Raw genomic sequence first — 22,112 nt, forward strand, 5'->3', positions numbered from 1 at the left:
CCTTCCATCAACAAGGGCATTGAAGATGAAACGTGGCTGGGTCTTTCAGCATGACAATGATCTCAAACACACCGCCCGGGCAACGAAGGAGTGGCTTCGTAAAAAGCATTTCAAGGTCCTGGAGTGGCCTAGCCAGTCTCCAGATCTCAACCCCATAGAAAATCTTTGGAGGGAGTTGAAAGTCCGTGTTGCCCAGCAACAGCCCCAAAACATCACTGCTCTAGAGGAGATCTGCATGGAGGAATGGGCCAAAATACCAGCAACAGTGTGTGAAAACCTTGGGAAGACTTACAGAAAACATTTGACCTCTGTCATTGCCAACAAAGGGTATATAACAAAGTATTAAGAAACTTTTGTTATTGACCAAATACTTATTTTCCACCATAATTTGCAAATAAATTCATAAAAAATCCTACAATGTGATTTTCTGGATTTTTTTTTCTCATTTTGTCTGTCATATTTGAAGTGATGAAAATTACAGGCCTCTCTCATCTTTTTAAGTGGGAGAACTTGCACAATTGGTGGCTGACTAAATACTTTTTTGCCCCACTGTATATCTACCAACCTCTTTTATTCCTTAGCCTAAACATTTCACAACCCATTGGAATTTCTTACAAACATAAGAGATTCGACATCACATAAACACAAAGATAAAACAGAAACAAAATATTTCAAAACCAATGCTTTTTTATTTATTTTGTTTTTAAATTACATTTTTTAAGACGCTTGAAACATTGTGGTGGCGTCATTGCTTCTATAGCCTCTAAAAGAAGACTTTGAATAACCAAAGTGCTAGAATAGTTACATTTCAATGGCTTCACTCTGTTAGTAAGAATTGTACATCGAAAAATTTGCTCAGTTGAAAACAGATATCAAACAAAATTGACAAAATTGATAGTTCAACCATATCAAATTACCCTCTACCCCCTGATTGACATGTAAGATAGGATATATGATACAATACCCTAAATTGCTTCACTTGTCAAAAGAAATGAAGTCCTTTACATGGTTGTCATGTCCACAGCATAAACATCATCACACTAAGTCTGAGCCTTCACACCAGAATAACACCACACTTGAACTACATGGGCCTCTAGTCTAACCAATACAAAGAGAAGATCTAATGCAAAGTAATCGCCAATGAGCTATCAAAACAATGCTAGTTAGACACTGCATAGATTCTCAAGCCTAAAAAGATCACACAATTTCAGAGTTTAACACAATTTATTTTATGCTTAAATAATCGTTTTGACCATCCAGTGTTTTTGTCATACATATGCTATTAAGAGGTACAATCAAAGAATGTCTTGTGTGTCTCTATGTGAGTAGATTAAACTTAAGGAAATACTTCACAAAAACCCCAAACCCTCTTCTTTAAAACCACAGCAGCCTTTATAAAACCAATTGACACACTGCTAAAATGATTACTAACAGTCTTACAGCGTACAGCGACCTCTACACCTTATAGCCAATACACACAATACATTTAGAATTTTACAGCGAGCCAGTCTTCTAGCATATACATTCAGATTACTCCTTTCTCGTAGCGTTTATGATAAACCCTGCAGAAACCGCCCTTCAGTTATACATAGACAAACGGTAATCCTCAAGAAGCTATAGAACAAACTTTCTTCATACTGTTCCTCGTCCGAGACAAAAAAAAACACTTTTATGGTTTTTATTTTTTCTCTCATTTCAAATATAAAACTGGTGACAAATGTTAGGGCTATATTTGTACACAGATAAAGGGTTTTAATTCTAATTTTAATACAGTGTTTGCAAACTTGTACAAATTTTACTTAAAATAATGTGAAAGGCATGCATGAAAATATGAGTACTCTGAAAGACTGCTTTTGCAGAATTAGATACATCCCCATTTTGGGAATCACTGAAATTTGCAGCAGATTTTCTGGAAATTTCCCCTGTTAAAATCAAACCAGCTTTTTTCCTATACAAATGTTATACCTGCTATAATAATTAATTATGTAACAACATGTGAAGTTCACTCAAATCTTCCAAAAAAGTGGAACCATTTTGATAATCATGTTGAAAGCACTTGTAAAGTTCTCTCCTCTGCATTATCATCTTGTAACTCATAATTTTAGAATTGTACAGATTGTAATTTCTATACAGAAAAAAGTATTTTTATTTTCAGGTTTAAAAAGGAAAACAAAAACCCCAGCAATTTACAACCTGACATTTATGGGTCCAAGAAAAAAATATAAGGCGAGTGTTGGAGGTGGATCGGAAGTGATCCTCTTGTTTTTGTGTAATTTTGTTGAGTTTCTTTCTCCTACTACTAGAACTGAGCTTTTGTGCCTTCTTTGGTCACAGGGAAGTGTATGTTCAGTTGCACCTGTGGTTTTTCTGTAATGGAGTCCTTTTTCGGTCTCACCACAATGATCCTCAAAAGCTCTCACGACACCAATGGTTTTACTCACGACCACTTGTAGTTTTTCTGTAATGGAGTCCTTTTTCAGTGTCACCACAATGCTCCTCAAAAGCTCTCATGACACCAATGGCACGTTACGAGTCACAAACAGGAAGCATAATTCTTCTGGTCCATAGACCACAGGAAGTGAGAGCTGTACAATTAGAATTCAGATGCCATGGTGAGAACCTTCCAGATCCCTCAATTGACAGGGAGTGAGTTTTTCATGCTCATGCTAAAACCAGACGGGTCAAGTTCTTCACGCTTGAAAACCACACGTTGGAAGTATTGGCTGAAATGTCCTATTTTCCTTTAGTTTTCTAGTTGTTTGTAACTTTCTGCCGTGGAAACCGATGAGAATAATTCCTGCACACCTGAAAAACAAGAACAATTATTATTTTAGGCAGATGTTGAGTTTGAGTCCCTTAGTTATTACTAATTCTGATTACTTGATAGATGTATTACCACTACATCATAGCATCTGAATTTTATGTTCCATTTTGCTAGCTACCATTTACTGGAGCAGTCATTCCCTCGATGACGCTAGAGAGCATCAAGAAGTCTGTTGGGCCACGGGTTGTCATGGTCACCCTGGTTGTCTTGGAAACCACCAGCTGAGCCAGAGATCATGAGAGTGCTACTACTCTTTTTTATTCAGGTTTGCTTAAACTGAATATTTCACCGATGCATATAGCTAACAACACCTTTCAGGGATTAACAGTAACCACTCAGATAGCGACCTCTGTTTGATGCAATTCCCACACGATAGTACTGTCTATGAGCTGGCCTTTGGGGGGATTTAGTGGATAAAGAGAGCGTTAGACAGAGAGTGTCTGTGTGACAATATATGCTGAGGTGTGTTTTGAGCATTATCCATTTTCCCTTTGTGACTAGTCACCCAGCCACACAGCTGATGTAACCAGAATCAAAACAGACAAGAGTCAGGCTTTCAGTTTGAAACATAAAGGTCTGTTTGGAGTAGAATGAAATACGTAAATCATCAGGTCAGGAGAGTACCGTGGACAACATTGCAGAAGAGAACAAGTACAGTATAGTGAAATGGAGCAGAGCTGCACCAAGTTTAAACATGTATATGGAATGGAACAGAAAATATTGAGCACACCACTGAACAGTGACAGGGGATAGAAATGAATGAGTTTATGAGAGAAGTGGTGGGGTAAAGCACTATTTGGTAAAGTACCTGGTGGAGCACAGCTAGCCCTACGAGTGAAGCTTCTTTTCTCCCAACCTCTCCTCCTTCCTCCTGCTTTTAGCTCCATCTCCTTGCTGCAACACACAAATGCACACACATACGAGTGAGATGAGGCCAATTTCAAAACCCCACATCCTGAGAGGGATCCTGGCAAGCAGTAACCCAACACTGCAACCTGAAAACCGCAACCCGAGTGCAGCTAGACCAGAGATAAGCAACATGTGAGATGATTTAATATTAGCAACCTGAAACCATCAACCTGAAAGCAGTAAACCAGTCCACAGAGGCAAATGTTAGCATCACACACATACGCAGATAGCAAGATACCGTGAAGTGAAATCACACAACATTCTAAAGACATAGTGAGTGTTTAAATTCCCGGAGAAATAATTACAGCCCAGAGGAGTTGTATTACCACAAACAAACGAGATGTGTCAGGGCAGAGCGCACCTGGTTCATTACAGAACAATCAGTTTTCAAATTCAATGTGGGCCACAAACAATAGCTGAAACATATTCAGCATCCTAGTCATTGAGCTCTCATGCACGCACACAGAGACACACAGACAGGCAGACACTCAAATGGACACAGACACACATACACACACAGACAGGCAGACACTCAAACAGAGACACAGACACACATACACACACAGCCAGGCAGACACTCAAACAGACACAGACACACACAGACAGGCAGACACTCAAACAGAGACACAGATACACATACACACACAGACAGGCAGATACTCAAACAGAGACACAGACACACACAGACAGGCAGACACTCAAACAGAGACACAGATACACATACACACACAGACAGGCAGACACTCAAACAGACACAGATACACATACACACACACACACACACACACAGACAGGCAGACACTCAAACAAAGACACAGATACACACACACAGACAGGCAGACACTCAAACAGAGACACAGATACACACACACAGACAGACACAGACACTCAAACAGAGACACACACACACACACACACACACACACACACACACACACACACACACACACACACACACACACACACACACACACACACACACACACACACACACACACACACACACACACACACACACACACACACACAGACAGGCAGACACTCAAACAGAGACACAGATACACACACACACAGACAGGCAGACACTCAAACAGAGACACAGATACACACACACACAGACAGGCAGACACTCAAACAGAGACACAGATACACACACACACAGACAGGCAGACACTCAAACAGAGACACAGATACACACACACAGACAGACACAGACACTCAAACAGAGACACACACACACACACACACACACACACACACACACACACACACACACACACACACACACACACACACACACACACACACACACACACACAGACAGGCAGACACTCAAACAGAGACACAGATACACACACACACAGACAGGCAGACACTCAAACAGAGACACAGATACACACACACACAGACAGGCAGACACTCAAACAGAGACACAGATACACACACACACAGACAGGCAGACACTCAAACAGAGACACAGATACACACACAGACAGGCAGACACTCAAACAGAGACACAGATACACACACACACACAGACAGGCAGACACTCAAACAGAGACACAGATACACACACACACAGACAGGCAGACACTCAAACAGACACACAGACACACACACACTGGTAACATTAGCGGCAGAACTTGAACGTCGAATCCCACGACCGCATCCTGAGTTAAGGCCCCCACCCGTTTTCTGTTCAAGCTCAGAACCCCAGAACCCCCTTGGGGCAACCTATGCGGCCTATTTTGTTGTCATGCCAACCTCTAGCTCCTCCTCCAGTGAGAAAGGGCAAGGCCAGAGGTCTCCTCGGTCCCACCTCCCCCTGTCCCCGCCCTGGTCGTCAGGCATGGACACCCGCCTGATGACTTTTCTGATGACCTGGGAAAAGTGGAGGAGATAATGATCATAGTCGAGATGGAGAGGGTATGGCAGGGATACACACACAAACACAAGTGGATGGGGTTTAGGATTTTTTGGGAGGAGAGTTTCGAGGATGCTTTGAGAAGGTGGGTATGATAATTCAGAGGTGTATTTTTAGGACGAGGGCAGAGGCAGATAGTTACTTTTCTAGTGATGATGTTACCGTCCTCATCGGTAAACTGTTCTTCTGTCACTGATTCACCCGGAATATTCTTTGCCTGTTCTCCCTGTAAGTGCTCATGGTTAAAATCAGAACTGGTCCAAATTCACTTCAGCCAGTGGAACAGCAAACCACTAACACACTCTGCAGCAACAGCACCATCAAACTGCAAGCAAACCTCTAGAGACAGAATATTTTAGAATTCCCCAAGAGTTGTTGATTGAAACGATAACAAATTGAATGTGGCATGTCCCTTTAAATGGCATCACAGAGGCAACAGTGAGACACAAAATTATCCTTGATTGAAAACATGAAAGCAGGTTAACCGGCCAGGACACACACACACACACACACACACACACACACACACACACACACACACACACACACACACACACACACACACACACACACACACACACACACACACACACACACACACACACACACACACACACACACACACACACACTACACACACACACACACATTTCTGAAGTTTCCTTTATCTCCCACTGATAGCTGTCAGTTAAGCCACACCAGTCCACTGCACACCAGAGGCAAAGCTAGGTTAACCATCTATAGCCAAACCTAAACCAAACCTTCACCCAGTCTCAGCAGGGTACCTTAAGAATGACCCGGCGCCGAAACACCCTGGTGGTGACGGTTTGTTCCTCATCAGTGCCAGACTCACTAAAACGCTGCCGAAGAGTGCAGTTAAAGCAACATTACAGACAGTGAGAAGGAGATATAGAAAACACAAAAAAAAGCAGGCGAGAGAGATTTTTTTAGCGTCACACAATCCCAAGGTTCTTCTGACATCAGCAACAATGAACAATGGCACATCTGGAAATAAGGGTCAAGTTAAATTTACAGTCAACCAGTTGATTTAAAAGAATGGACATCCAGTTTATGTCACTGTGAAAAAGAAACAACAGTGATGTACCCGATGAGCCGTATTCACTGTAGTAGACACACATTGTACAAAAATATTTACAGTACATTATCTTGCATAGTCATTGCAATTACCTGGACTTTCTTCTCAGACACAAGTACGCCTTCTTCCGTCCCATGTCCAGCTCTTCTGTTGGCTGAGTCCTGTGATACAGGAAGTGACCCGTCATGAGGTGGTAGCTCCGTGTGATCGCCATTGTGCCTGGACCTCCCTGGCTCCCCTCTAGAGGAAGAGGTGACGGAGTCACTGGAGTTCTCCTGGCTGTGGGGAGAGATTGGGAGAAAGAGTAAGGTGGAGACTTAGATTGAAACTCGGATTAATGGTTAAGGATTACAATTCAGAGAACATTGACTAAGATAAAGCTCAATATTGAGAATAGGATGGGGTTGTTATCAAATTTATTGATCAAATAGTTTGTGATGAAGGCAGATTATGTAAAAAGACAAAGACTGAGGCGAAGATATTGAATCCCAGTTGTAGATTTACATGAAAGTGTATTTATCCTTAATCCATAATCCATGGAATATATATTCTTTTTGTGTACCTATTTTCCTGGAGGTCTAGCAGGTCTGAGCTTACACAGCGGCCGGGTGTGGGCGGCTCCACGTTGACGCTGAATGTCTCACTGTGCCAACCTGGAAGTGAACACATGTCTTTTTCTGCCTGCTTCACCTGACTGAGAATCTCCTGAACCTTGGCCTCCGTCATCTCCTCACCCTCCTCTTCCTCTGAGCCTTCCTCCAAATGAATATCCTCCAACAGCGACTTCAACTTGTCTTCTGTCATCTCATTTTCATCTCCATCCTTTTCCTCAGTGGAACCAGACACTCCCTGCTCCCCCGACGCCTCAGCCCCATTCTCTAGCTCCTTACCCCCATCCAACACCATCTTATTATCCCCCTCTTTCACCACCTTAGCCCCCTCTTCAGCCACCTCAGCCCCATTCTCTCTTTCCTTTCCCCCCTCTTCTACCACTTTATCCCCTTCTTCCGCCATCTCACCTGCCTCCACCACTTCCTCACCATCTCCGTTCATGACCTCCTCCGCCCCTGCCTGTCTGCTGTCCTGCTGTGCTTGCCAAGGTGATGATGGGGAGGACAAAGATGATAGGAAGGAGACTTGCTCTTTGACCTCTTTTTCTACTTCACACTGTTCAGGGGAAGCGAATGACATCTGTTGGAGGCTTATGTCCACTTCCTTTTTCTCTTCTTCCACTATCAGCACCTGGTCAACTTCAGCCATTCCTGTGTTGGTGGCAGCGGTGGGATCTAAGTCAAGGGTGGGAATGTACAGGGACAGCTCATAGGGTCTAGAAGGGCTCCTAGTGGAGGAGTCAGGCTGCACACTAGGCTCCATGTGGTCGGCCCAGGACTCGGACTGGGTGAGGATGAAGATAGGAGGGTCTGGGTTGAGCTGGACAGGGGTAGGTTCGGGGTCAATGGTGAGGGTAGGGGGTTCAGAGTAGAGCTCTGTGAAGGAAGGGTCAGAGTGCAGTTGGGCTGGGGACTGCAGCTCCGCTAGGATGCTGTGATAATCTGTTGGGAGATGATATACTCACATGGACGCACATGACACAAAGAATCCCACATAAACCACACACCACATGGACTGAGTGACATGGACAATGGAACAGAGACTGACTATAGAGCATGCAACAAAACACCCACTAATTATGGTGACCCTCAGAGGGGACACTGGTGTCATGAATCCTCAGCACAATATGCAGCACTTTTGTTTCACTTGAGGAACCCAACGTAAAAAGGGTATGAAACAAATTATACTTACACTGACAAAAACAATAAATACTTATGTCCGTCACAGCTTTTAACAGTTTTATGACAAGATAGTTTTGTTCTTTAAAGGGATGGGTTCATATGCAGCCATTGAGATGGGATAAGAAAACAAAACAGAAATAAGTAAGGAATGGTAGAAATGCCCATATGTGTGATGAGTGGGTTTTATTAGTTAACAGTTGAGTGGGTGTTTAGTCATGCTCTCACAGAAAAGATGAAAGAGGATAGGAGGGGGCTTAGATGAAGATTTCTAGGGTAGAGGGGTCGATGCGAACCCAAGAGGGAGGTGCAGAAGGAGAAGGTACGGGGGACACAGGGATATTGACACACAGGACAGGGGGGCAGGGAACAGATGAGAAGGGAGGAAGGGCCAGGACTAGGGCAGTGAGACCCTGCAGGTGATATTAGGGTGAGGACAGCAAAGGAGATGGGGGAGACAGAGTGGGACAAAGTGGGAAATGGGGTTTCTAAGGATTCCAGACTGTGGGACTGGCATAGGGTCACATAGGGAGACAGCTGGGGGGTGGGAGAAGAAGAGAGGACTTTGGCATCTCCTGTGGGTTTAAGACTTGGTGACTGAGGAGGAGATGAAGGAGTCAGCTGGGGTATGGGAGTAGAGGAGAGGGGTGTGGGTTGACTGGGTTCCCCAGTGGGTTGAGCCTGAGGACTCGAAAACTGAGCATTGAGGGAGATACTTGGAAGGGATGAGGGAGAGAGCTGGGGCATGGGAGTAGAGGACAGGTGTGTGGGTTGACTGGGGTCCCCAGTGGGCTGAAGACTTGGTGACTGGGGGATGAGAAGGAGACATGGAAAAGGAAAGGGAGCTGGATTGGGTGGTGGAGATGGGGGTAAAGGTGTGAGGTCCATGAGTGAGACAGAGGATTCATAACTTAGGGATCAGCGGTGTGGGCATAGTAAGGGAGAGAGGTGTGGAGGTCTGCAAGACCAAGAATGAATCAGGGTTTAGGGAATGACTCTTAATCGAGGGAGACACTGGAAATGCAGAGATGGAGGCGCTCTCATGAACAACAAAGCATGCTACTGGTGAGGACACACGACGATAAAAGAGAAACAAAGACACACAAAAAAAGCTAACAAAATACAAAAACGTATTAACAAGACAAGACAATGATGAATGAGAGGACAGAGAGATGATTTTGATTAGGTGGCAGGGAAGGGAATGGGGAAGTGCAGAGATGACAGCACAATACTCTTAATAAGCCGTTAGGAGCTGTTATAAGCTGCCCTGGAGATTGGGCTGTGGAGATGGACGAGCGCGTAAGAGGAAGAAGGTAGTCTGGTTTCACAGAGGACGAAGCTCTGTCATTCTATCCGGAGAGGGCTCAGAGGAACTGGAGGTAGATTAGAGAACTAGACAGATCTAGAGCTATAGATGAACAAAGTACAACAGACTGTTGAGTCTATAGCTACTCCATGCATTAGGGAACAAAGGGGTTTATACAGTAGTGTTCTGTTGAAGGTACAAGGTAATCAGGTAAAGGCAGTGTGTTACAGCATGCAACTGGTTAGCATTATGGATAGTTTTAGTGTTTGTCATCAATTCATCTTACAAAACCCTTGGAGCACAAATGCAATTTGATTTTTAGAGGGCTTAAATAATATAAAAGGTCATGTCAATCAAGACCTCTCTAGAAAATCTTTGGGCTTAACATGCTATTCTCATCATCAGGGTTGGTTGGTGTCAATTTAATAGGAGCCCAGTTATTTCAGAAAGTGAATTAAAATACATTTCCTGAATTGACTAAGTTAAAAGTGAACCCATGGCACTCTGCATGCTAACATTTCCTCACACTCATTTGAGTGTCAGAAAATGGTTAGACCGAAACTGACAAATAAAAGCAGAAAACGAAGGGTCAGACATCAGCCTATCTAAGATAAGGTACTGTAGTCTCCATAGGCAAACTGCATTCAATAGTATAGCCAGGCAATTTGTTCTTATTTTTGCTACAGTTGTACGGCAAAAACAAAAGAGGTAGCAGGAGAGGTAAGAGGTCAGCTAGATGGAGCTAAACTTTACCATCAGCCTGATCCAGGTAAACAGCGTTATCATCGGCAAAACTTCTCGTGCCTGAAATGTTACCATAGTCAAATATCGGCCCCTCCAGTAAAGTCACAATATCCATCCGATTGACTTTGGTCAGCACTGCAGTTAAGGCATCCGCTGTAAGAAAAACAGACAACCGGGAAGTCAGTCAAACAAAGACAAGACACTGTTGTACAATATGACAGTTGTCTGAACAATATGCACTGTTCCTTAACCCAGATGTTGTCATTGTCATAACTCTTGCAAGGTAAATAGTTTACAATCACACTGCAGTGTATGAAGGTGAAAAAAGGGTTGCCGTATTCTTCTCTTCTACAAGGAGACTGGGCCAAGTTATATTTTCCTGTACTAAACATTATGTCCTTAGTAGGAGCATGAACATAATATGAGACTTCATATTAAGCTGAATGACAGCTGCATTAGGAATCTTAACAAACATAGAAGCCATTCTGCTTCTACATAAGTCCTTTCAATGTCATTCAGTATGAAATATTTACAGACACGAAGAGAGGGAAAGACAGGGAGTTCAGAAGGAGAGAGGGATGAGAGAGGTAGTGAGGCCTTTTTTATGGACATGGAAAAATACAGTAGCGAGGTACTCTGTAGTACATAATAATACAAGTGTAATAGTGAGATGTGATAGAAGAGAAAGCCATAGTGGGTAGAAATACATTTGGGAGAAGGAGAGACACTCACTCGTTGCGTTTTTACCGTCCCGGCTGACCCATTTCTTTAGCAGCATGAAGCTCTGCGCTGTCAAGGAGTTGGGGTTCTCCACTCGGATGTGGTTGATCTCGTCGACAGAAAAGTTCATTTCCCGAGCCAACTCTGCAAACGCATCCAAAAATACATTACATCACAACAGTTCAGTTTTAGGATTTAGTCTAGTCTCAGTCATTTTGACTCAAATATCATTAACCTTTTACTGCAGTGGGCTAAATCAGGGTAACACAGAGTGTTTATTGGTAGTCTTAAACAAATCTACTTTGAAACAAAAGTATACAACTCACACACATGGTTAAGGACTTTAAAAAAGAAGACACCTACCTGTACCATGTCAGATATAGTTGAAATGTATTACATGTTTTGTTTGCATCCCAATATTACACTTTATATTCATCAAAGACTGAAATATATATTTAAAAAAGCATTGACATAGAAACTGGATTTTCTGCGTTTAAAAAATAATGTTTATGAATGATGAAATCAAGAAAAATATATATATATATTTTTTAAAAGTACATTTTTTAAAATAAACATTCCACCCATGAGGCCACTAGAGAGCGATTTGGTCATTTGACTGCAGGAAATATTTTTTTTGTCATTTTAATAATTATTTAGTTACTGTCTAAATGACGAAAACAGTAGGACATTTTAGTCATCTAAATGCCCTTTCATTTTAGTCACATCACATTTGTATTGCATCATTAACCTATAGTAAACATACGTCACTGACATGTGCACAAACATACACTTGAGTATACAAAACATTAAGAACACCTGCTCTTGAGCAAGGCACTTAAGCCTACTTTGCTCCAGGTGCACCATACCACTATGGCTGACCCTAATGTTTGGTATACTCAGTGTACATAGCCTTGTACTACCAACATGTTTTTCTGCATAACATCCTATTCTCTTCCCAAAAGCAGAAATATGACAAACACATATAACAACATATAATAATGATCTGGCCATATAAATTCCTAATTCAGCCCACATAGATACTGCAAATCACATACAAAACAAACACACACATACAAATGCAGAGAGGGAGAGAAACACAATCACCAGATGGTGCCGCAAAGTTTTGGCGAAGCATTACAACCTGTAATTTAAATTGGATTTCATGTAATGGACATACACAAAATAGTCCAAATTGGTGAAGTGAAATGGAAAAAATTACTTGATAAAAAAATATATAAAAAAGGAAAGGTGGTGCGTGCATATGTATACGAAGCCCCTAAATAAGATCTGGTGAAACCAATTACCTTACATTTAAGTCATTTAGCAGACACTCTTATCCAGAGCGACTTACAAATTGGAAAGTTCATACATATTCATCCTGGTCCCCCCGTGGGAATTGAACCCTGGTCCCCCCGTGGGAAGTGAACCCACAACCCTGGCGTTGCAAGCGCCATGCTCTACCAACTGAGCCACACGGGACCACGTTCAGAAGTCACATAATTAGTTAAATAAAGTCCACCCGTGTGCAATCTAAGTGTCACATGATCTGTCACATGATCTCAGTATATATACACCTGTTCTGAAAGGCCACCAGAGTCTGCAACACCACTTAGCAAGGGGCACCACGAAGCAAGCGGCACCATGAAGACCAAGGAGCTCTCCAAACAGGTCAGGGACAAAGTTGTGGAGAAGTACAGATCAGGGTTGGATTATAAAAAATATCTCAAACTTTGAACATCCCACAGAGCATCATTAAATCCATTATAAAAAAATGGTAAGAATATTGCACCACAACAAACCTGCCAAGAGAGTGCCGCCCACCAAAACTCATGGACCAGGCAAGGAGGGCATTAATCAGAAAGGCAACAAAGAGACCATAAGAAAACCCTGAAGGAGCTGCAAAGCTCCACAGCAGAGATTGGAGTATCTGTCCATAGGACCACTTTAAGCCGCACACTCCACAGAGCTGGGCGTTACGGAAGAATGGCCAGAAAAAAGCCAATGCTTAAAGAAAAAAATAAGCAAACATGTTTGGTGTTCACCAAAAGGCATGTGGGAGACTCCACAAACATATGGAAGAAGGTACTCTGGTCAGATGAGACTAACATTTAGCTTTTTGGTCATCAAGGAAAACGCTATGTCTGTGTCACACCCTGACCTGAATATCTGTTTTCTTTATATTTTGGTTAGGTCAGGGTGTGACTAGGGTGGGTACGTTAGTTTTTGTATTGTCTAGGGTTTTTTGTATGTCTAGGGTTTTTGTAGGTCTAGGTGATTTGTATGTCTAGAGTGGCCTGATATGGTTCCCAATCAGAGGCAGCTGTTTATCGTTGTCTCTGATTGGGGATCATATTTAGGTAGCCATTTTCCCTTTGGTGTTTGTGGGTTCTTATTCTATGTTTAGTTGCCTCTCTGCACTATTTCATATAGCTTCACATTTCCTTCGTTTTGTTAGTTTGTTCAGTGTTCTTTCTTTATAAAGAAGAATGTACGCATACCACGCTGCACCTTGGTCCGATTCATACAACGAACGTGACAGTCTGGCGCAAACCCAACATCTCTCATCACCCCGAGAATACCATCTCCACAGTGAAGCATGGTGGTGGCAGCATCACGCTGTGGGGATGTTTTTAATTGGCAGGGACTGGGAAGCTGGTCAGACTTGAAGGAATGATGGATGGCGCTAAATACAGGGAAATTCTTGAGGGAAACCTGTTTCAGTCTTCCAGAGATTTGAGACTGGGACGGAGGTTCACCTTCCAACAGGACAATGACTCTAAACATACTGCTAAAGCAAGTCTTGAGCGGTTTAAGGGGAAACATTTTAACGTCTTGGAATGGCCTAGTCAAAGCCCAGACATCAATCCAATTGAGAATCTGTGGTATGACTTAAAGATTGCTGTACACCAGCGGAACCCATTTAACTTGATGGAGCTGGAGCAGTTTTGCCTTGAAGAATGGGCAAAAATCCCAGTGGCTAGATGTGCCAAGCTTATAGAGACATACCCCAAGAGACTTGCAGCTGTAATTGCTGCAAAATGTGGCTCTACAAAGTATTGACTTTGAGGGGTGAATAGTAATGCACGCTCAAGTTCTGTTTTTTTGTCTTATGTTTGTTTCACAATAAAAAAATATTTTGTATCTTCAAAGTGGTAGGCATGTTGTGTAAATCAAATGATACAAAAAATCTAAAATCAATTATAATTCCAGGTTGTAAGGCAACAAAATAGAAAAAATGCCAAGGGGGGTGAATACTTTCGCAAGCCACAGTATGGGTTGCACCTCTGTTACTCGGTCGCATCATTGCCATTGTTATCAACGTTCCACAGACGTCGCAGCCTCATTGATGTCCAAAAGTTGAACGAGGGCTAATGACTTTGAATGGGAGCTAATGACGGTTTCGCACAGTGATGTAGTCGAGCCTGAATCAAGTCCCAAGTCCCCTGTGCTTGAGTCCAAGTCCCAGTGCTCGATTCCTGGACCAAGTGCTCAAGTCTGAGTCACTAGGTCCACATGAACTCAAAATGAAGTTATTCACCCAGTCAGATGTAGCGTATTGGCAAGAGGAATGTTGTAAATAAATAGTTTGATGTCCCTTTTCCTTTCTTTTGATGTCCCTTGTCCCTGATGAGATTTACCAAATGTTACTTTGCATATAGGCTACTGGTAATGTTACCAGGGCCACGTTCAGTTGCAAAACGTTCTCAAACGTTGCAGTTAGAAATTCCACGATTAGAGGCGACATTATTCCTTATTCAACATGTCAGAGGCATGTTTGTTCTACATAGTATATTTCTATCTGAACTTTTCAAAATGTTGTGTGCTTCTGAACACGCACCAGGTTTTTAATGAGGTAACATGACTGAACAAGGTGTAGCCTAAACAAATGGTAAACGGTCCGGTATGCAAGTAACCTAGTTTTAGAACAGCCTGCGATATGCTTTATGAATGTAAAATGCTGCCCGCCAATGCACAATAGAAAGAAAATAAATTAGCGCCAGTATTATGGGTCTAATCTCTTGAGAGGTAATGGCTTGAATCAAGCCATTTTCACTGAGGAAAAGAGGGAGACTTGGCTACAGATCTTGGCTATGAAATGCAGTGGGGACAGTGGATTTTTTTTTTTTTTTAACCTTTATTTAACTAGGCAAGTTAGTTAAGAACAAATTCTTATTTACAGTGACAGCCTACCAGGGAACAGTGGGTTAACTGCCTTGTTCAGGGGCAGAACAAATAGTTTTCCCTTGTCAGTTCGGGGATTCAATCCAGCAACCTTTCGGTTACTGGCCCAACAGTTAAACCACTAGGCTACCTGCCATCCCAGTGGGAGGGTTGAGCGAGACTACAAATTCAAAGACAGGCTACTTTTTTTTATAAACAACTCAATACTGCTATTGTTTTTAATTTCGGGAAAGCAGCTTGTGTTTCTTAACCAGGCAAAGGGTAGCTAACTAGAAGGCCAAACTGGTCTCAGAGCATCTCGTATTATTCTGTATGTAAATCCGGGACACTCCATTTAGTATGATATGTTACATTTCGTATGGGATGTATTAATTTGTGGATGTACATCACCAAGTTCGTATGACATGTTACGAATTACAATTTGTATTATATGTTACGAATTTACAACACGTGCAATATTTTACTAATTTGCAAAACGTACTATGTTACGAATTTGCTAAACGTATGGTATTTTACGAAGTCTAGCTAGGTGGCTAACGTTAGCTAGGCTAGGGGTTATGGTTAAGGTTAAGTTTAGGAGTTTGGTTAAAGGGTTAGTGGAAGGGTTTGCTAACATGCTAAGTAGTTGCAAAGTAGATAAAAAGTAGTAAGTCATAGAAAAGTTGCTAATTAGCTAAAATTGTCCCTGATGAGATTCAAACTCACAACCTCTGGGTTACTAGACGTTTGCGTTATACGCCCACCCACCCTGACCAACCACCCATAAGTAACCATCTGTCTTATGTAACCATACCAAACGCAGGGTTGGGTAGCTTACTTTCTAAATGTAATCTGTTACAGTTGCTAGTTACCTGTTCAAATTTTGGGTAACTTTTGGATTACCCTAACTCAGTAAAGTAATCTGATTATATTCAGTTACTTTTAGATTATTTTCCCCTTAAAAGGCATTAGAAGAAGACACAAATGTATGTTACCAATTGAACCACATCTATTGCAGGATAAATCAATGTTAAAGTTGACATAGCTGGCCATATATGGATGTTAAATTGTACTTTATGGGTTGGATATGTAGGCTTCTTCTAACCCATCGCTTTCTACTACATATATTAATACGATTAAATTATATCTTTACATTAAAAACCAAAGTCTATCAGAATTCCAGTCATTCCAATAAATATTATACCCTTTGATCTTCAAGAATAGGACCTTGAAATATGGAAGTAGAGATTAGCCAAATAACCCCAAAACAAAGGATTTAGCTAGCCCTACTGTTTCTGATTTTGTTGTCATGGAGGACTGATTGGGGTCATTGATTTGAGTTGAAAAAGAAATGCTGCGCTCATGGAATGGCATGCTTTGAGCGTGACTGAAAAGTGCTATTTACATGTGAAAAATGAATGCCATATGCTGCATTTGCTATAGGCCTACTGTTTACCTTTCTTGTTGGTGACACTTTGATATCTTGATAATATGCAATTGTTTAAAAGGCAAATCCACAGATGAAACAATAACAAAACGGTCGCCCCGCCTGTGTTTTGGTAAAAAGCTGAGCGATGGGCCTGGAGAAATGTAACCACCCTCAGATTAATAGACAGAGCAGTGAATGCAAGGACTGACCATCCATTATATCTAAAATAATGTTTTAACCATGTTATTAGGCTACATTTACAATGTTTATAAACATTGGAGAAAAACAAGCTTATATTTTCATGGAGTGTGACAGTTGAACTAAGCTCATGATGCATTTATAAGTTATATTCTTCAAGAATCAATAGATATATATACAGTGCCTTCGGAAAGTATTCAGACCCCTTGGCTTTTCCACATTTTGTTACCTTACAGCCTTATTCTAAAATGGATTACATTTTTTTTAATCCACAGAAATCTACACACAATACCCCATAATGACAAAGCAAAAACATTATAAACAGAAATACTTATTTACATAAGTATTCAGACCCTTTTCTATGAGACTCAAAATTGAGCTCAGGTGCATCCTGTTTCCATTGATCATCCTTGAGATGTATCTACAACTTGATTGGAGTCCACCTGTGGTAAATTCAATTGATTGAACATGATTTGGAAAGGTACACACCTGTCTATATAAAGGTCCCACAGTTGACAGTGCATGTCAGAGCAAAAACCAAGCCATGAAGTCGAAGGAATTGTCCTCGGAGCTCCGAGACAGGATTGTGTCAAGGCACAGAACTGGGGAAGGGTAACAAAAGATTTCTGCAGCATTGAAAGTCCCCAAGAACACAGTGGCCGCCATCATAGTTAAATGGAAGAAGTTTGGAACCACCAAGACTCTTCCTAGAGCTAGGTACCCGGCCAAACGGTGCAATCGGGGGAGAAGAGCCTTGGTCAGAGAGGTGACCAAGAACCCGATGGTCACTCTGACAGAGCTTTAAAGTTCCTCTGTGAAGATGAGAGAATCTTCCAGAAGGACAACCATCTCTGCAGCACTCTATCAATCAGGCCTTTATGGTAGCGTGGCCAGACGGAAGCCACTCTACAGTAAAAGGTACATGACAGTCAGCTTGGAGTTTGCCAAAAGGCACCTAAAGACTCTCAGACCATCAGAACAAGATTCTCTGGTCTGATGAAACCAATATTGAACTCTTTGGCCTCAATGCTAAGCGTCACGTCCAAAGGAAACCTGGCACCGTCCCTACGGTAAAGCATGGTGGTAGCAGAATCATTCTGTGGGGAGGGACTGGGAGACTAGTCAGGATTGAGGCAAAGACGAACGGAGCAAAGTACAGAGAGAGAGAGTGCTCAGGACCTCAGACTGGGGCGAAGGTTCACCTTCCAACAGGACAACGACCCTAAGCACACAGCCAAGACAACGCAGGAGTGGCTTCGGGACAAGTGTTTGAATGTCCTTGAGTGGCCCACCCAGGGCCCGGACTTAAACTTGATTGAACAACTCTGGAGAGACCTATAAATATCTGTGTAGCAACGCTCCCCATCCAACCTGACAGAGCTTGAGAGGCTCTGCAGAGAAGAATGGGAGAAACTCAGCAAATACAGGCGTGCCAAGCATGTACCGTCATACCCAAGAGGCATCAAGGCTGTAATCGTTGCCAAAGGTGCTTCAACAAAGTACTGATTAAATAGTCTGAATACTTGTGTAAACGTAATATTTCTGTTTCTATTTTTTATTTATTAATTAGCAAAAAAATTATAAAAGTTTAGACAGTTTTGCTAATTTATTCCAAATAAAAAACTGAAATATCACATTTACAGTATACAGACACTTAACTCAGTACTTTATCCAAAATGTGGAAAAGGTCAAGGGGTCTGTCACGTTAGCATGAAGGATCGGGAGACAGACGCAGGAATGTGTAATAGTTGTTTTTATTGTATCCAAATTACGGCGTGCCGTGTAAAGGAACGGGGACGAAGACCAAACACTATACAAAAACACAGGGTTGAAACCCAAACAAAAAGAGCGAGGAGTACCTTGAATAAATAACACACACGCACGATGATTAACACATGGGAGGAGACCAGTAATCATCTGCGCAATCCACAAGGGCATGAAAGCCCAAAACACACAGCACAGGTACTCACACGCACCAACGGACATTGTAACAATAATCGCCAGCCCAATGGAAGTCAAAGGGCACACTTATACAAGTACTAATCAGTGGGAATAGGGGACAGGTGTGTGTAATGAAAGTTCCGGAGGGATCCGTGACAGTACCCCCCCCCCCCTCTACGCGCAACACCAGCTTCAAGGACGATCACAGGAACGCAGTGCAGGTCGATCAGGACCCGATGCAGCTGCCGAAGTTGCATCGTCGTCGGACGGGCCAGTTGCCGCTGTCAAAGTTGCGTCGGACGGACCAGTAGCAGTGGCGTTGGTCGGACAGACCGGTTGTGGCTGCCGAAGTTGCGGCGGAGCCGGATGGACCAGTAGCAGCGACATCGGACGGGCCATTCCCGCTGTCTCCCTTAATGGTCGATTATTCTGTCACGTTGGTATGAAGGATCGGGAGACAGACGCAGGAATGCGTAATAGTTTTTGAAATTAATCCCAGATTACGGCGTGCCGTGTATAGGCACGAGGATGAAGACCAAACAAACATGTAACACTTGGCATTCTCTCAACCAGCTTCATGAGGAATGCTTTTCCCACATATGCTGAGCACTTGTTGGCTGCTTTTCCTTCACTCTGCTGTCCAACTCATCCCAAACCATCTCAATTGGGTTGAGGTTGGGTGATTGTGGAGGCCAGGTCATCTGATGCAGCACTCCATCACTCTCCTTCTTGGCCAAATAGCCCTTACACAGCCTGGATGTGTGTTTTGGGTCATTGACCTGTTGTAAAACAAATGATAGTCCCACTAAGCACAAACCAGATGGGATGGCGTATCGCTGCAGAATGCTGTGGTAGCCATGCTGGTTAAGTGTGCCTTGAATTCAAAATAAATCACTGACCAAGGAGGAGAGTGATGGAGGAGAGTGTTGCATCAGATGACCTGGCCTCCACAATCACCCGACCTCAACCCAATTGAGATGGTTTGGAATGAGTTGGACCGCAGAGTGAAGGAAAAGGAGCCAACAAGTGCTCAGCATGTGGGAAATCCTTCAAGCATTCCTCATGAAGCTGGTTGAGAGAATGCCAAGAGTGTGCAAAGCTGTCATCAAGGCAAAGGGTGGCTATTTTGAAGAATCTCAAATGTTTTATATATTTTGATTTGTTTAACACTTTGTTGGTTACTACATTATTCCATTGTTTTATTTCATAGTTTGATGTCTCCACTATTATTCTACAATGTAGGAAATAGTAAAATAAAGAAAAAACTTGGAAAGAGTAGGTGTGTCCAAACTTTTGACTGGTACTGTATATAAAATGTATATGTCCAAAAATGGATGTAGCAACTACAGATTGCCCCCTTAAGTCTATCAAAAGTGTACGAGTTTGAGCATGTGTCCATTAGGCCTATGGATTTATACATTTTTATCTGTATGAATTAAATTGAGCAATAAAATCCCCACTTTTATTCCATAGGCTGGGATCTGCACTATGCAGTTTTGCAAGAGCACATTTTTCACTGGCTGTCCACTGGTTTCAAAAACAATGATTGATACAGTAGGCAGCTTAAACTTTTTGAATTCAACCATTATTGGGTTTAAATACACATTAAGATTTGTGAATAGCCATCCACAACAACCACATTCCGTAAGGCACAAATAGCTAAATGAGAGAGCAGTAGTGTGATTCACATCAATGTGCTATGTAGATATCAATAATGAGTGATATCTGTATCGCCGTAGACTACACCACTGCTGTCATCCTTACCTCCAAGGGTTTATTCAAGTTGGATAATCTTTGGATGCCGACAGAAGTCGCAACATTGGAAGACATAGCTTGGACTGTAGTCTACAAAAGCCTATTCTTGTTATTTTCCCGCGATCCATCAAACCTATTTGGTGTGTCATCATAGTGGTCTCTGACTTGTTGTCAGACTCGCTCAGATGGAACAAACTTAAACTTGCACCTTTTTCAATGTTGATTTGAATGTCATTGAGAAAACAGAGAAGTGTCAAAGTTTTTTTCCGCAAACATCCTTTCTGAATTTAATCTTCAAAATAATCATCTAGGTTTGCAAAAGTATCTGTAATCTGACTACAATATTTTTGCTGGTAACATAACGGATGACAGTCAACATTTCTGTTACTCCCCAACCCTGACCAAACGTAACATATCATACTAATTTGAGTGTCCCGGATTGACATTTACTATGTTACGTTTAGTCTGAGACCAGGCTGAGAAGGCTGGTGGTGACTGGTTAGCTACAGGGAAGCAAAAGAGTCTCCCTCGTGATGTGTATAATCGGAGGTGGAACAGCCGGGGCGAAGCCTGTCTGTCTGCCCACACTCATCGCTTGCTACCCCTCAGCTCAGCAGGTGATTTAGGCTGTATGTACCGGGTGCGGCTCGTCCTTCCCACTGCTGAACAGAACTTGCGCTGCATATCTGTGCTGTTAATATTAATTGTGCTTATTCCTGAAAAGCTCTCAGTCGCTCCAAAAACTCTTGTCCAGTCCACTTAGAAGTCAGATTTTAGTCAAGATAATTTTGTCTCGTCTCGTTTAAGTCAACTGAAATGAAAAATAATTTTCAGTTTTTTGTGGGTCTATTTAGTCAATTATAGTCTCATCAAATACCACCGAAAAATGTGTTTTACAAATATTTTAAGTCAATATTTTTGTTGATGAAATTAACACTGCATCAGTTCAAGACATCCATTTCTGCACATGCATGAGTATGTAGAGCTGCAGTGTAAGAAGAGCATCACTCTGTAAAGGGCACTGTTTCCTCACAATAATATCTATGTTGTTTTCTTGAGAGAGGGGAAAGCAGAAGAATAGAGAGCCATGAAGACAGATGGTACTGAGACCAGGGAGCACTATTTCCTTACCAGTCCAGCTAAGTCCCAGGTGGTCGGCCACAATGGCCATCCGCAGGTCTGTTCGCTCACAGGGACTCTGAGGACCTAAAGGGCAGAGATAATCTAAATAATCAACACGGTTCAGTACCTTTTCTATTGACTGAAATAAGAGTACAGAGGACTCTTTCCTTTTCTGGCCAAGCGTGGTATTTTG

At 42.3% G+C, this 22,112-nt stretch overlaps 1 protein-coding gene across 38 annotated transcripts in view; it reads right to left on the bottom strand.

Moving 5' to 3' along the window:
- Positions 1–669: 669 nt before the first annotated feature.
- The window catches only part of LOC129857963 (ankyrin-3-like), a 218,627-nt gene continuing 197,184 nt past the window's right edge, over positions 670–22,112 (bottom strand). For 28 of the 38 annotated variants that reach the window (XM_055926811.1, XM_055927003.1, XM_055926996.1 and 25 more), the window contains 8 exons: positions 21,929–22,003; positions 11,326–11,457; positions 10,603–10,746; positions 7,316–8,306; positions 6,846–7,032; positions 6,443–6,517; positions 5,498–5,883; positions 3,633–3,718 (listed from right to left, as the gene is read on the bottom strand). In XM_055926811.1, coding sequence (XP_055782786.1) covers positions 5,500–5,883; positions 6,443–6,517; positions 6,846–7,032; positions 7,316–8,306; positions 10,603–10,746; positions 11,326–11,457; positions 21,929–22,003 — 1,988 coding nt within the window. In that variant the 3' untranslated portion in view covers positions 3,633–3,718; positions 5,498–5,499. Of the gene's footprint in view, positions 2,806–3,632; positions 3,719–5,497; positions 5,884–6,442; positions 6,518–6,845; positions 7,033–7,315; positions 8,307–10,602; positions 10,747–11,325; positions 11,458–21,928; positions 22,004–22,112 lie in introns of those variants that run through there. The other 10 variants (XM_055926959.1, XM_055926893.1, XM_055927039.1 and 7 more) reach the window with 6 other exon arrangements.

This window comes from Salvelinus fontinalis, chromosome 1 (genome assembly GCF_029448725.1).
Source record: "Salvelinus fontinalis isolate EN_2023a chromosome 1, ASM2944872v1, whole genome shotgun sequence".
In the NCBI taxonomy this organism is placed as follows: domain Eukaryota; kingdom Metazoa; phylum Chordata; class Actinopteri; order Salmoniformes; family Salmonidae; genus Salvelinus; species Salvelinus fontinalis.